The 14,161-nt window shown below is 53.3% G+C and overlaps 6 protein-coding genes across 6 annotated transcripts; 3 read left to right on the forward strand and 3 right to left on the reverse strand.

The window, feature by feature from the left end:
• Window positions 1–166: 166 nt before the first annotated feature.
• Window positions 167–2,641, reverse strand: CKM354_000238700 (uncharacterized protein; the record flags this gene model as incomplete). The annotated part of the gene is made up of 1 exon (XM_044797546.1): window positions 167–2,641. One exon carries the CDS (start codon window positions 2,639–2,641, stop codon window positions 167–169), a length of 2,475 nt encoding a protein of 824 aa, XP_044653481.1.
• A 666-nt stretch (window positions 2,642–3,307) lies between these two features.
• CKM354_000238800 (uncharacterized protein) lies at window positions 3,308–4,573 on the forward strand (the record flags this gene model as incomplete). The annotated part of the gene is made up of 1 exon (XM_044797547.1): window positions 3,308–4,573. One exon carries the CDS (start codon window positions 3,308–3,310, stop codon window positions 4,571–4,573), a length of 1,266 nt encoding a protein of 421 aa, XP_044653482.1.
• Window positions 4,574–6,023: 1,450 nt separating this feature from the next.
• Window positions 6,024–8,369, reverse strand: CKM354_000238900 (uncharacterized protein; the record flags this gene model as incomplete). Its single annotated transcript, XM_044797548.1, has 2 exons — window positions 6,024–6,875; window positions 6,930–8,369. 2 exons carry the CDS (start codon window positions 8,367–8,369, stop codon window positions 6,024–6,026), a joined length of 2,292 nt encoding a protein of 763 aa, XP_044653483.1.
• A 357-nt stretch (window positions 8,370–8,726) lies between these two features.
• On the forward strand, window positions 8,727–10,829 carry CKM354_000239000 (uncharacterized protein; the record flags this gene model as incomplete). The annotated part of the gene is made up of 6 exons (XM_044797549.1): window positions 8,727–8,810; window positions 8,859–8,981; window positions 9,030–9,110; window positions 9,158–9,311; window positions 9,360–9,804; window positions 9,851–10,829. The coding sequence occupies 6 exons, from the start codon at window positions 8,727–8,729 to the stop codon at window positions 10,827–10,829; spliced, it is 1,866 nt and encodes a 621-aa protein (XP_044653484.1).
• A 91-nt stretch (window positions 10,830–10,920) lies between these two features.
• On the reverse strand, window positions 10,921–11,685 carry CKM354_000239100 (ribosylnicotinamide kinase; the record flags this gene model as incomplete). The annotated part of the gene is made up of 1 exon (XM_044797550.1): window positions 10,921–11,685. One exon carries the CDS (start codon window positions 11,683–11,685, stop codon window positions 10,921–10,923), a length of 765 nt encoding a protein of 254 aa, XP_044653485.1.
• Window positions 11,686–11,982: 297 nt separating this feature from the next.
• Window positions 11,983–13,813, forward strand: CKM354_000239200 (uncharacterized protein; the record flags this gene model as incomplete). The annotated part of the gene is made up of 2 exons (XM_044797551.1): window positions 11,983–12,028; window positions 12,087–13,813. 2 exons carry the CDS (start codon window positions 11,983–11,985, stop codon window positions 13,811–13,813), a joined length of 1,773 nt encoding a protein of 590 aa, XP_044653486.1.
• Between the last annotated feature and the right edge of the window lie 348 nt (window positions 13,814–14,161).

A 14,161-nucleotide genomic window follows, 5' to 3' on the forward strand; every position in this document is an offset into this window, starting at 1 on the left:
GATTCGGAAGGAGTCCCTTCAAAGGTTTTGAAAGGTTTTGTTTGTCCACGCGGCTTCACCGCTGTTCTCGATGCTCACTGAGATGAGCTTTTGTAAAAGTAAATGCGTGTCTTTTTTCGAACACGTGCAGGATCTTTGTCCTCATAAGCACGTCGTGTAAACTACTCTACTCTACTTCCATCAACTTTGGTGCCTCATCGTCATCATCATTTCCTCCTCCAACGCCTGGTCTCCACGCCTGCGCCTGCCTTGGCCATACTCGCTTGTACAAACTGACAGCAACAGAGTCCAGAGGATTGATCTTCGCATCGAAGGTAGCCTTGAAGTACCCATGTGTTCCCAAAGTCTCTTTGATGAAACCACTGCGACCTCTCTTCGTCCACAGCTGCAAGGCACGGAAGTACTGCACATCGTCGTTGTTGAAGAACATGTAGCGTACAGTGACTACGCGTTTGTGAATCTTGTAAGGGTGTCCGGTGAGGATGATGCGCTTGGCTATGATGCGTTGCGTCGAAGGTGGGAGAGTTGTGCCGGTTGCTATCAGCTCGAGCTGACTTGTTTGTGACTGCGAGATCTTGAGCGATTGTGCGAGGTCTTCGATGGCATCGCCTGAGGCCGAGGTCGCTGGCGCTTGGAAGAACAGGCATGGCACGCTGCCCCATGTCACTGGGCCAATGAAGGTGGCTACTGCGGTGCGGCCTGGATGCAGGTAGCGGTCAAACTTGTGGACGTTGTTCGGCGTGTTGCCTGCTGCGCTGAAGAGCGGGTCAATGAGAAGTCGGCGAGCGCCGCATTGCATGATAAGGGGCGTCTTGCTCTTGATCGGCTCAGGGTACTCAGACGAGAGTGTTATTGAGACGTTGACGACCGTCCGTTTGTGTTCGTGTCGCAAGAGCGAGAACAGTGCTGTTGGTTTCGGAAGCGATTCGAGCTCCTGCCTCCTGTCTTGTGGGATGCTTAGGTAGACTGCCACACGCGTGCCAACTTTCACGCCGCCCGTGACAGCCTCTTTGACGACACGGTTCTTTGCTGATTTGTAGTCGGCAATTTCCAGCAAACGAGCATAGTCCTCTGGTTCGTAGGGCTTGTCCTCCTCTGTCTCCCACGCACTTGTTCTCAAGCTCTTGAGGCCTCTGTACTTTGCCAAACGCTCGCGCGCATTGACGCCAGGGTGCAGCTCGATTTCGTCTGGGAACTCCAAATCGTCTTCTGCCTCCTCACGCCTCGATTTACGATAGGCCTCAATCTGATCTGCTTCGTCTTCTGGCGCTCGATCATCAAACATTTCGCTTTGTGGGTACTCTGATGGTGCACCGGCCTCCGTTACTGCGTCCATGCGATCCTCGAAGTGGCCATCAGCGGGACCCGCTACCGAGCCGTTCCCATTGGCATCCATCTCTTCATCCTCATCATCATCGGCATCTTCCAGATCTGATCCAGAATAGTCGACATCGTCCAGATACCAGGCTGCCTGGTATTTGCTGGTTCCTCGAGGTAACCGCTTCGGCGCAGGTATATTGTCTCGATCATCGTCGTTGAAGTAGTGGTGATCATCGAGCAATACCGCTTTTCGTTCTGAAGGAGCGACGGAGGCTGTAGGCAGATCGTCCATGGTTGTCTCTTCGGGAGCAAGCTCTGCGAGATCGTCGCGCTCATCAGTGGCCTGCTCCAGAATCTGTTCTCCTTGAGGTTCATCCACTGTCATCTCATCCTTCTTTGCTTTCTTGTGCCGTGTCTCTAGGGGAGCAGCCACGATCTTCTCGATCTGTAGATCACCCCAGTCACCCACTTGCACCAGTCGATCTGCCTTCAAGCCTCTTCCGCGTACGACACCAGTGACGATGGCCTGGTCGCCCTCCCATTGGCAGTCTTCAAGCAGCATCCAGCTCCTGTCCTCGCGCCATCTGATACCCTTTGGCATGGTTGTGCATAAACTCCTCATGACATTGCTGCATTCTTGCCTGTTGCCCAGATCATGTACCTTCTCTTGTGTGGCGAAGAAATGCGTGATGAAGCTCTTCAAACTCTTCACAACATCTGGTCGCTTTTTGGCTGGTTCTACCCTGTCCAAGCCATAGACACCAGTGAGCACTGTGGATACACCTTGAGCCTCAATGCTGCGCAGAAGCTCTTCGCCCGCCTCATCCACCTCCTCGTTGGCACTTAGAACGAACAGAACGAAATCTGCAACTCTACAGGCATCCAGGCATTGTATCACATCCCTCGTGGGCGTCAGGAATCGTACTTTTTGCTTGAATCGTGGAACGTATATGCTGGCGGACTGCACATCGATGTCATCGGCCTCGACGCTGCCAGCCAATTCACTGATGGCCTTGGTAGAGCTCACGTCGTCACACAGAGGTACCACAGCAATGATGCGAGGCGCAGCATCGCGACCAGCGAATACAGACGCCTTGTCCTCACGGTCGTTCCCGTGGTTCTGCCGCAACTGCTTTGCCCGATTGCGCCTGTCAATCTTGGACATAATTTGCTGCTGTGGTGTCTTTCTGCTGCCTTTCTCCCAAGCCTCGACCTTGCCCTTCTGCTCGTTCTTCAGTGACGATTTCGAGGCGTGGCGGGTCTTGAACGGCTTGTTGACCTGCTTCGTCGTCGGGCGATGGGAGTGGTGTTCGGGCGCCATCGAGCCGCTACGAGGGCCAGCGCCGCCTGCTCTGAATCGGAAAGGGAGTGTGGTCGCCAGTGTGACTGAATTTCTACACGAACAGAGTCAGGCACTCTTGCCCTCCACTACTACGCACTAACAGACGAGAAATTGTGCTAGTTCGCCGATAGCACGGACCAACAGCTCCGATAAGCAGGGTCTGCCAAGACGCCTGTTCATGCTTCTGGCTTTCAATCAGTGCACCAACAACAACAATGCATCGCAAGCATTTACACAAAGTGGCATCATGGCCAATTCAGCGACCGGCTCTTCTTTCATTTGCATCCGAACTTACCAATGACAGTGGTAATAAGTCGTTAGTCTTGGCTGATCCACCCAACCCTTCACAGCAATGCAGGACGCGATTAGCAATCATGGACCACGGACTCTGGACATGCGGCGGCGACAAATCGTGACAGCAGAGGCTACATTCTTCGGAAGACCTCTTGTACTGTCCTTCAGATATCGGAGACGCACTCCGGGCGCTGTAGGCTGAAGTGAAGTTAAGTGGCCCATATGACGGCTCTTCCACGTCATGGCTGTAATGATGCACTTTGGTGCATGTCCTCTATCATAACATGTGTATTTCTTCATCTCTTTCTGCTTGTCTCGAACTCCTTCAAGGATCTTCTCCCAACTTTCAATATGTCCACACAATTGGAATCCGTCTACAAAATCAAGTGCAGCTGCAATCAGTATCCCTGGGGCAAGACAGGCAGCGACTCCATTGCTGCGCGACTGTGCGAGAAGCAGCAAGGCTGGGATGGCAAAGGACCAGAGACGCCGTTCAAACTTGACAATGAGAAGTCTTACGCCGAGATGTGGATGGGCACGTACCCGGAACTTCCATCATACGTAGAAGAAACTGGCGAGGATCTCCAAGCTGTCCTGGATCGATATCCCAAAGAGCTTATTGGCCAAGAGACACTCGACAAGTTTGGCCACTCCAAACTTCCTTACCTGCCAAAGGTCCTTTCCATCGCCAAGGCTCTACCTCTTCAGCTTCACCCCAACAAAGAAGTCGCAGCAAAACTACACAAGGAGAAACCGAATGATTTCACGGACCCCAACCACAAGCCAGAAATCGCCCTCGCTCTGGGCAAATTCGAAGCCTTTTGTGGCTTCAAGCCACTCGAAGACATCGAAGGTCTACTGAAGATCGAACCTCTTCAACAGTTTGTTCCAGGCCAGAAGTCGTCCTCCTTTAACAACGAGCAACTAAAGGTTGTCGTGGGAAACATGCTCAAAGCCGAGGACTCCACAGTCAAATCCGTCTACAAAGCCCTCACAGACCTTCCTGGCTCGCAATTCGGCAAGTACGACTACATTCCAAAACTAGCGCCTCGTCTCGCAGAACAATACGGCGAATCAGACCCCGGAACCCTGGTTGCTCTCATCACAATGAACTATCTCGTCCTCGAAGCAGGCGAGAGCATTTACATCCCAGCCGATGGCATTCATGCATACCTCGCAGGAGACATCATCGAATGCATGGCGCGATCGAACAACGTCTTGAACACTGGGTTCTGTCCTCGTGCAGAGAGAAGCAACATCGATCTCTTCTTGGAATGTTTGACATTCACGCCACATTCTGCCGAGGAGGCAATTCTCAAGCCGAAGCCGTACAAGAAGAGCAAGAATGGAAAGTCTACTGTCTATGCGCCTCCTCTCTCGGAGTTTGACATGCTGCAGACAGAGCTCAAGGCTGGCGAGAAAGAGGTTCTCGGCGCCGTTGGTGGTCCAAGCATCCTGCTCGCAACGAAGGGAAGCGCGACATTGAAAGCTAAGGGCAAGTCGTACAAAATGAATGAAGGCGCCGTTTGCTTCGTTGGGCAGGGCACAGATGTGGAGCTGGAAAGCGATGAGGGATTGCTCTTACATACTGCTCTGGTTGAAGGTAGCACTTCATAATGGCTCTGTAGATGGCGCTGAAGCGCTCACGATTTGATGAATAGAACTTTGACCATAGAATCGTAAAGCAAATTTGTCCAACAGCGTATTTCTCCCGTCTCCCACTTCAGCACATCTGATCGAACTGATCCACTATCTGCCTCATTGCTCGCGTATGCTTCGCAGCCATGACGGTATACGTCAAAAGCGCAACTACCGTTGCCTGCAGTGCTAACCATCCCAGCAACAAGATTTTCCGAAGTATTTTCTCACGCCATCGCGTTTGACGTTCAATTCGGATGCCGCAGTCCCAGCACACGTATTTTGGCAGTACAGTGTCCGTGCAATCCTTTCGTCGAAATATGCAATGTTTTGCAGAGCGATATTTGTTCCTGGGATCGGTTGCAGTCAGGTCGCTCTCAAGTTTCGAAGGCTGGCTGTCTCGAAGGGCGTTTTCGTGAGACAAAGACGCAGGACGGTGCGTTGGACGGCGATTGACTGCGTCTCGCGGCTGTAGGTGTGCTGGGTTTGGCGTAGAAAGTTGTAGCAAATCGCTGGCTGTGTATGGCGTTGGTTGAGTCCCGGTGCTGCTGCTGCTACTGCTACTGCTGTCGCCCAAGAGCGATTCTGCGATTTGAGGTATGGTGGGTAGATGGGTTCTGGAGCGCCATGGGGCGTCGCGACGCTTTGGTGACGGAAGCTGCAACGGAGAGGGCTTAGGAGCGTCCATAATGGAGAAGTCGAACTGCATCTCCGGGGGAGGGATTCTGTTGGATGCGAAGGTAACCCCAGGTCTTGGGTCGATAGGAGAGAAATCGCCGAGCGCGGCTGCTGGTATACTCCTCCTTGGCCTGCTCCTGTGAGGCATGGTGAAGGACAGATTCTCGACAAGTCGACTTTTGCGAGTTTGCTATTTCCAGGGCTCGAACTCCTTTGCTTGTGGCGTAGCTAGTGCTTGCGTCGAATAATACCACTGGCTATTCCAAAAGCTGCGACAAGGACGAAAACGAGGACAAGGAAGAATACGTCACGTCGCGAACAACGCCGTTGGTATCTGTCAAGCGAGGCAGTAGATCGCGTTCGAGATAGTGCTGGTGAACTCGTGGGGCGCGGTCGATAGCATGGCAGGAGTGGGCCATGTCGTTCATATGAAGGAGGCGCGCTCGACTCATCGTAAGATGGAGGAGCGTAGAGGTAGAGGAAGGCAGCCGCCGATGGCCGCTGCGGTAGTTGCTGCTGGATTCCTGGATTCGCCATTGCTCTGGTTACTGAATTATGTCCCGTGTCTGCAGTTGCTATGTAGTCGGCTGGCTCGAGCGGCCATTTGCCGGAGTAGTAGAGCCCGCCAGGAGCCATACTCTTTGTGCGTTGTCTATTCTGCTAATCGTTGCACCTGTGCGCCCCATCCGGAACACTGGTCAGGCAGTACGAAGCACTAGCTTTGACATTTGCCATTCCACGGCTCCTCGCATCATTGGATTGGGCGTTGCGGTAGGGCCGGTGGCTGCTCTTCTGTGGACTTTGTTTGCACATTTGGAGTGCCTGTACCAGCCACCGCAGAATCGTTCTTCTTCGTCCGTTGCCGCCACTGAGCTGTGGCCTTGTCATAGGCAGCAGATACGCTGGACCCGGCAGACACCATCTTTGACTGCGCCCAGCCTATGTAGCTCTGCTCGTTCTTCTTTTCGACTTCTTTCTCCAAGCCCTGGACGTACTCGTCCGATACTTCTTTGGAGGAACCGCCCTTGGTTTTCTCTTTCTCTTCGTTCTCCGCGCGCTCTCTGTTCTCTTTCTCGTCCAGTTCCTTCAGTCCGACCTCTTCCTCCTTCAGACCCTCCAAGTCGACATCTTCGAATCCGATTTGCTGTAGGATCGGCCCAGTAAGGAAACGATACCGGGTATGGCCATTCACAAGGCTACTGACATCAAAGTTCTCCACGCCCTTGACGTGCTCGATAGCCTGCAGGCCTGCGACGCCCAATGATATGCTTTGGCTTCTGTAGAGATAGCCGAGAACATAGTCGTTGGTTGAGTAAATGTTTACGAGGCGGCCAGATACTACGGCGCGCAAGTTGCGCCATTCAGCAGAAGTGGCAGAGGCAGGTGTGCCTATTAGTATAGCGTTCTCCACGAGCCCAAAGGCCTTGCGTTCTGCCAGCTGCTGCAAACAGGCATAGACGACCTTTGCGCCCATGCTGTAGCCGATCAACGTAACGGGTCGTTCTCCTTGTGCTTTGTTGATCAAGGCATCGGCGAGAACTTCGCCACATTTTTGTGCTCGGTGGTTGGCGACCGAGAATGGATTGTCGATGATGCGGCCCACCTTGCACATGTTAGCAAAGACTCTACTCAAATTTCTTCACCAACTTCCACTTACCTTCAACAGAGCAAGCGGCCACAATCCTGCATAGAGGGCCCCGAGGAGTGTGCGCTTGATGATCTCCGTCTTTGCATAGGCCCAAGCAGTACTCGTTACGAATGTGGATATCGAGTTCCCAAGGTTCATCAGAGCCTCCAATTCCCAGCGTAGTGCAAAAGATTCCAGCTGGACGCCTATCACTTTCCACGGCTCCACGACTTCCTCCTGCTTAGTCAACCAGCCGCTAATGCCAATGGCCACGCGCAGCCGTCGGAATTCCTTTTCGATCTTTCGTGGGCGGTGATGCGTACGGACAGGCTCAAAGCCAAAGTCCTCGATCTCTTTGGCGTATTCATCCATCATCTTACCTGTCATGCGCCCACCATATGCTCCGAACAGGCCACCAACAAGTACTCCAGACCCAGCCAAAGCTCCTAGATAGCCAGCCGTAGCCGTGCCCGCAAGACCTATGCCGCCCATAACCGTACCAACTCCAGCGGCAAGCAGGGGCGCCGCCAGGCCTCCAGTTACACCAATCAATGCGGCACCAGCTGCAGTCGCGAGACCCACCTTCCACCTCCTGGCCGTCTTGTTCTCTTCGGCCTTCTTTTTGGTCTCTTCATCGGCCGTCATATTCTCAGCAGCCGCCAACAGTCCTCGTGCGACCTTACTTTCCTCAAGACCGAGAACATCAATAGGCAGATCTAAGCTTGTAGATAGGCGTAGAAGTAGGATCCGAGACTCGGCGTGATAGTGTTCGAGACTAAGCAGCAGAAGCAGAAGACAGTGCAATATTAGTGTACGCTGCTCTTCTGTCAATTTACGCAGTGGGTTGTCAATTGGCGGATATAGCGCTCTCATAGAATCGTCGACAGCTTTGTCGTACTTAGGCGGACTCTCGAATCGCATGGGCGGGGACGCTGATCGGGCCTCCTCTTCCTTCTTCTTGGACGATTCGGCATCATGTTTTCGGCGCCTCTCTTCCTCTTCATGAGAATTTAGCACTTCTCCAACGCGCTGAATGACACTTGATCGCCATTTGTCCCAATGTTCGAGTGCTGCACTTTTGAGCTCCTTGGACTTCGCCTCCGCCAGCTCTTTTTCTCGCTGCGCCAACTCTTTCTGCTCCTTCTCCAATTCCTTCTGCTTCTGGACCGCATTGTCCGTTTCGCTCTGAACCTTTTCGTCTGACGCCTCGGCATCTACGGTGGGCAAAGCTTCGCGGAGGTCCTCCACGACCAGGCTGGTGTTGGAGCCAGTCTGTGTGGCATCAAACGCGTCTTCGATGTTCTGCTTCATGACTTCGGTGCAGTCGGCGATCAGCAGCGTAAGCGCAGTGCGATCCTCGTGCGTGCTCAGAATGGTCGTGAGTGTTTCGCCCTGGGCCTCCTCTTCACCAGCGCCGCCATTGGCGCGGTTGGAGAATGGAGTGGATAGCTTATTGAACATTCCGCTCATGGTTGGTAAAAGTTATAAGAGAGTAGCATCCGCCTACCTGAAGCCTGACAGAAGAGTCAGAAGTCTCCCTTACTTGAGCTTGTGCACAGCTCGAGCCATGATGAAGGTGATGACGTGAGAGCGATGGTTGAAAGTCGCACAAACCAGATCTTCGTCTTCCCTGCAGTAGCTCCACACGGGCCGAGCCTAGTGCCGAGACCCACTTACCTCTACGAAGCCACGAGGCGTCGTGGCCTTTGGCATCAACTTCTGTAATGAAGACTTTCGTCAATGTTGCCAAATATTCGCTCTTGTCAATCGCTGCGCATTCCTCAGTAGGGTGAGGCATGAGCTTGGCGAGCAGCAACATCTACGACCATGGAACAGAGCCCGCTCACGCAACAATCGAGGCCAGATGTCTTTGAGCCAAAAGTCGTCGGCCTGTACAGGCATCTTTTCATGGTAAGGCAGTCTCAGCAGGAACACAGAGAGCCTCGCTAAGGGTAGTAGGAAGCTGAAGAGGACGACAAAGACGATGCATTCTGGACGACACTGTTCCTTCTGAAACCCGATACCGAGAAGCTACGAGAGATTCTTGAACAGATCGATGCGGAATTCCTATTGCATATACAGGTATTATTCTCAGCACTGGACAAATTCTCGTGGTCTGACTCGTCATAGCACCAACCTCAACAATTGCTCCTTCAAGCCCTAGCTAGGGTCAAGGCTGCTCAGGCGCCTGCAGATGAAAATGCCTTGGATGTGAGTGCCATGATCCCTGTTAGACGGATATGCAGTTGATGACTTAGACCCTCACAGTGTTCCTTGCCATAGTACTCTCCAAGAAGTTCACCAATCCTAGCTCAGACGTGATCGATGTCTTGGCTGGGATCGATAACGTCGACCCAGTATTCTTTGATCTTGTTGCAACTCTTGATCATGCCATCAAGGATGGGAGAAGCAGTGAGTCAAATGGTTGCAGTACGAGACGCACGATGCTAACGATCGTAGCTGAGCTCCGGCAAAAGGCAGCCCGCATGGCAATCGCAGTTGTCGCAGGCGGCTACCAGACGGCGTTGGTATCCTACTTTGTGCAAAAAGACTTCTTCCCAGCGTTGATGAAGTTGCTGCACCAATTGGACAATCCACTCCAGGCAGCAGAGCCTCTACTACTGACGGGACTACTGGCAAACTATAACAAGTTTGAGTCAAACAACCAATATCGCGTCCGCTTCGCAGATTTCGTCAATGAGGAGACGATGATCAGAGTCATACAGAGCATAGCCTGGACTACTGCAGTACTTCGAGAACGATACGTCGCCATTCTAGATGATACGCCAGTCGGCTGGAGCCTTGGGAATACATTGTCCTATGTCGGGCTCGGTTCCTTGGCCGGTGCAAAGCCTGCTGGCACTGTGCTGACCGAAGACCAGCAAAAGGAAGCGTTTGCACAGCAGTATGTCGCTCACAATTTTGTATCATTCCGTCGCTGACATTTGCAGGCCTGCCAAAGAAGCAGCGACGATGCTGACTGTTTACGATTTCGCGCTGGCTAATAAGCTTTTCTGCCATCACTTCATCACCACGCAACCCGAAGATAAGAGCCAGGCAGCACCGTTTGGCACGTTTCTATCTCTCATGTCTTACATCCAGCAGCATGCCTACAGAAGCGCTCGAGCTTCACTCTATGCATATCTGACGCTACTGATTCTCTTGAACTTGGTCGAGGACACGACATTGGCCAAGCTACTCTGTGACTCCACGGCATCCGTACGCATGTGCAGACAGAAGCCTCCACAACTTCCTTTAGTGAAAGGCGATCGACCATACATGGCTGTCATTCTGGATGTGATCGTGGAGGGAATCAATCACAACCTCCGCAAGAAGCTCGATGTCGAGCTCTATCGGAAAAGCTTCACCGTACTCTCCCGAGTAATCTCATATCTGGCCAAGTCTCGTACAAAACTCGTCTATCATTGGTCTGAGCTCTGGAGATCGCTTTTGTCTTTCGTCCGCTTCTTGACAACGTACGCGGAGGACCTGCAGCGGCTCTCCAATATGTCCAATCTGGCCAACAGCCTGACAGACCTGCTTACGACAGCAATGTCGAACGGAGAGGCATTCTTGCCAGACGCCGCAGCCTATGACGATCTCTTCTACAAGTTGGTAGAATCTGGCGAAGCTTTGCAGAAGTTCCGCGACGCATATGGCTTGGCAAGATCGGATGAGAACAAACCTATCAACACACTGATAGGAGTGTCGAAACACTATCAGGAGCTGATCGAGACGCAAAAGGGCAAGACTACCCTCTTAACGCCGAAAGAGGTAAACAAGGTGATTAAGCAGGGCTACGACACCCTCGCGATAGAAACGAAAGAGGGTCTTGACCAGTTTGAGAGGTATCGGGAAGCGGATCACAAAGTCGCACTCAAGAAGATTGCGAGGGTTGCCGTGCTAGATGCGGCTTCTTTGGTATCATAACAGAGATACTTTGTCTCGTAGCTGGACTGCCTACCAGCCAACCCAGATCTACTTCTATAAGTCATGGTATCCAATCTATGCGATCGGCCGATCAGTCGCGAGGCATAGTGAAGTCCTGCAGGGCTTCTTCAAAGACGTCGTAAGCCCACTTGACGAACGACGTCATATCTGCTGGAGCATCGTCAGGCATGGCTTTTATGTCGAGGTCGCTGAGCACTCGATCATCCAAAGTGCCCTCTACATTGCCGTCCTTGAACATAAATGCATGATCCTTGACGTAATTAGGCCAGACGATCTTGTCCACGTACCCGGGGGGATCTTCCCAGAAGCCCTCGAGTGTAACATAACCAGTGCGAGCTTCTCGTCTCGCTTTTGCAGTTTGGTAGTCTGTTCGCAAGAACAGCTTCACATCGAACAGATCCCTGACTTGCTTCATGCCTTCCGAATATAATAGAAAGCCATCGATGATTGCTATAGATGGTGCATCAGCAAACATCCATTTGCTTGCTTTCCATTTCAGATCTTCAATCAGTGCTTTATCCACTTCAACTTCGCCAACAGAATTCGTGTCTTCTTTCGACGTGAAGTCTGGTGGCGATAGGCCATTGTCGCGAATGTGTTTCAGAGCCTTCTCGAAAGCTGGAAGGTTGATGGATTCCAGACAATCCCAGTCTGCGATGTGATGTTCTGGATGGATGGGAATCTGCTCATCCGTCTTGTAGAAGTCATCCTCGTGAAGAATGAAAGCTCGAGGGAAGATGTCCCGCAATATCCGTGCTAGTGTTGTCTTGCCTGAAGATGATACGCCTGAGATGCCAACGAGGATGGCCTTCTTGTCGCCACGAGTTATTGGCATGATGGTGAGTCTGACACTGAATATGCTGAGTGCATTGTATGTCAAAGGCAATTTTCTCATATGACAAAGGTGAATGCAAGTGAACTTAACAGCTCGGCTCGGCAGGTTGCCGTCCGTGCGTCCCGGCTTCAATTTGCTCCTGCCATCTCACTTTCTCTTTAATCACAAACTGCATTGAGCACCACCACCTCTTACCATCTCATCCTTTACTGCACCATCATCGACGCATAACGATCAAACGTGCGACTATCTGAAAAGTACACATCGACACCAGCGCCCTCGCTGCGACGCGCCAACATGGCGCAACCGGCCCCCGACATCTCTCAGATCCTGGCCGCGCTGGGTACGTGCTTTCGGTCACCCCTATAAGGCGCCGTCCATGACTGACAATGATATTACAGCTCAGCAGCAGCCGGCTGGCTCTCCAGCGACCTCTGCTCCACCGCAACAGCTATCGCATCAACCTCCGCCGGGCTATCCTCCTCCAGGGGTCATGCCCGCGCAACCGCCGAGCGCGCCTCCTCAGCAGGCTCAATACCTACCTCAACCTTCTAACACTGGCAGTGTTGATCTGAGCCAGATCAGACCTGTCAACAGCGGCTCCGTAAGCATCGCCGACGCCATCGCTAAAGCGCGTAACATCGCCGAGAACCGTGGCATCGCTTCGTACGACCCGCGTCAACAATCTGCTGGACCACGTGAAGACCCACGCCTCGCCGGTCGCGGCTACCAGCAATCACGCTCTCGATCACGATCACCACCTCGACGCGATAACTACAACGCGAACCCTTACCGTGATGAGCGCCGAGAAGATCCTCGCAGAGGCAGCTACCGTCGCTCTCCATCTCCGGATCGCGGAGGTGACAACTTCCGCGGAGGACGAGATCGAGGAGGCCGTGGCGATGGCGGCAGCGAGGTCGAGACCATTCGCGTGAAGTCTGGATTGGTAGGACTGATCATTGGACGTAACGGTGAAAACCTGCGCAAAGTGGAATCCGAAAGCGGCGCACGGGTGCAATTTGTACAGGCGAAAGATTCCCACCAGGCCGAGCGCCAATGCACTATTTCCGGCTCTACACGTTCGCGGGAAGCTGCCAAAAGCGCGATATTCCAAATCATCGAGGAGAATGGCGGGACTCCAGTCGCTCAAGAGAAAGGTGCTTACACTGCAGGTATGCCCGGACGTGCCAAAGTCAACCTTCCCGCTTTGCGAGAAGGGGAGGCTAGTACCCAGATCATGGTTCCGGACAAGACTGTTGGTTTGATCATCGGACGAGGTGGTGAGACTATCAAAGACCTACAGGAGAAGAGTGGCTGTCACGTGAACATTGTTGGCGAGAACAAGAGCGTCAACGGTCTTCGCCCGGTGAACCTCATCGGCAGCGAGCGCGCCACAGCAACTGCGAGAGAATTGATTCTTGAGATCGTCGAGAGCGACAGCCGGGGAGGTGGAGGCGGAGGCGGCGGCTCTGGAGTCAATGCCACAATGCCCGGAACCCGAGACCGAGGCTTCGACCAAGATCGAGGCAATCAGCGCAATGGCGGCGGTGGCCGAGGAGGCGGAGCTGGCGATCATGTCGAAAAGACGATACGAGTTCCATCCGAAGCCGTCGGCATGATCATTGGCAAAGGCGGCGAGACCATCAAGGACATGCAGCGCACCAGCGGCTGCAAGATCAATGTCAATCAGCCGCAACCCCCGGATGTGCACCGCAATATTGACCTTGCAGGTACTGCTCGTGCTATGGAAGAGGCCGAGCGGATCATCTGGGAGAAGGTCGAGACTGTCCGCCAACGTGACGCTGCGGCCGGTCGCACTGGCGGCGGTGGCGGCGGCAGAGGAGGTGGCGGAGGAGGACGTGACCAGCCCGCATCGCATGGTTATGATGCATACTCACAGAACCAAGCAGCCCCGGCCGTGCCCAGCTACGGACAGTACAGCGCACCGGCGCCACAAGTACCCCCTCAGATGCCGGCATTCCAGATGCCAGCCGTGCAGCAACAAGCTGCGCAACCGGCCAACGCCCAACCTGCCACCAATGAAGCGTACGCTGCATGGTATCAGTGGTATGCACAACAGATGCAGCAACAGCAGCAACCCGGAGGCGCTGCGCCTGGAACCCAGTAATACGTTCAGCGAAGTTCTCGTGACGATGATGAGATGATGCCGTGATTGGATCGCCGTCGACCCATGGTTTTCGCGTCGGTCAGCAGTTGACTGATTCTTACGATGATACCCGTCTTTGGTTGCACTCGCGCATGATGTCGCCCGTCTATGAGCTCGGCTTGCCTTCACTCCGGACATGACATCTATCGTACGCTGAACGCTCTCGCATGGTGCCCTCGATCACGTTTGACTGGTGACACTTGAGGTCATAGCTTACTGAAGCTCATGAGGCATGAGGTCTCTTATGGGTCGCCTTGTTGTGGCGCTCGTTTGTGGTGCAGCGCGCATGTACCGAGGAGCTCTCGATGC

Source organism: Cercospora kikuchii, assembly GCF_019650295.1.
Source record: "Cercospora kikuchii DNA, contig_00002, whole genome shotgun sequence".
Classification (NCBI taxonomy): domain Eukaryota; kingdom Fungi; phylum Ascomycota; class Dothideomycetes; order Mycosphaerellales; family Mycosphaerellaceae; genus Cercospora; species Cercospora kikuchii.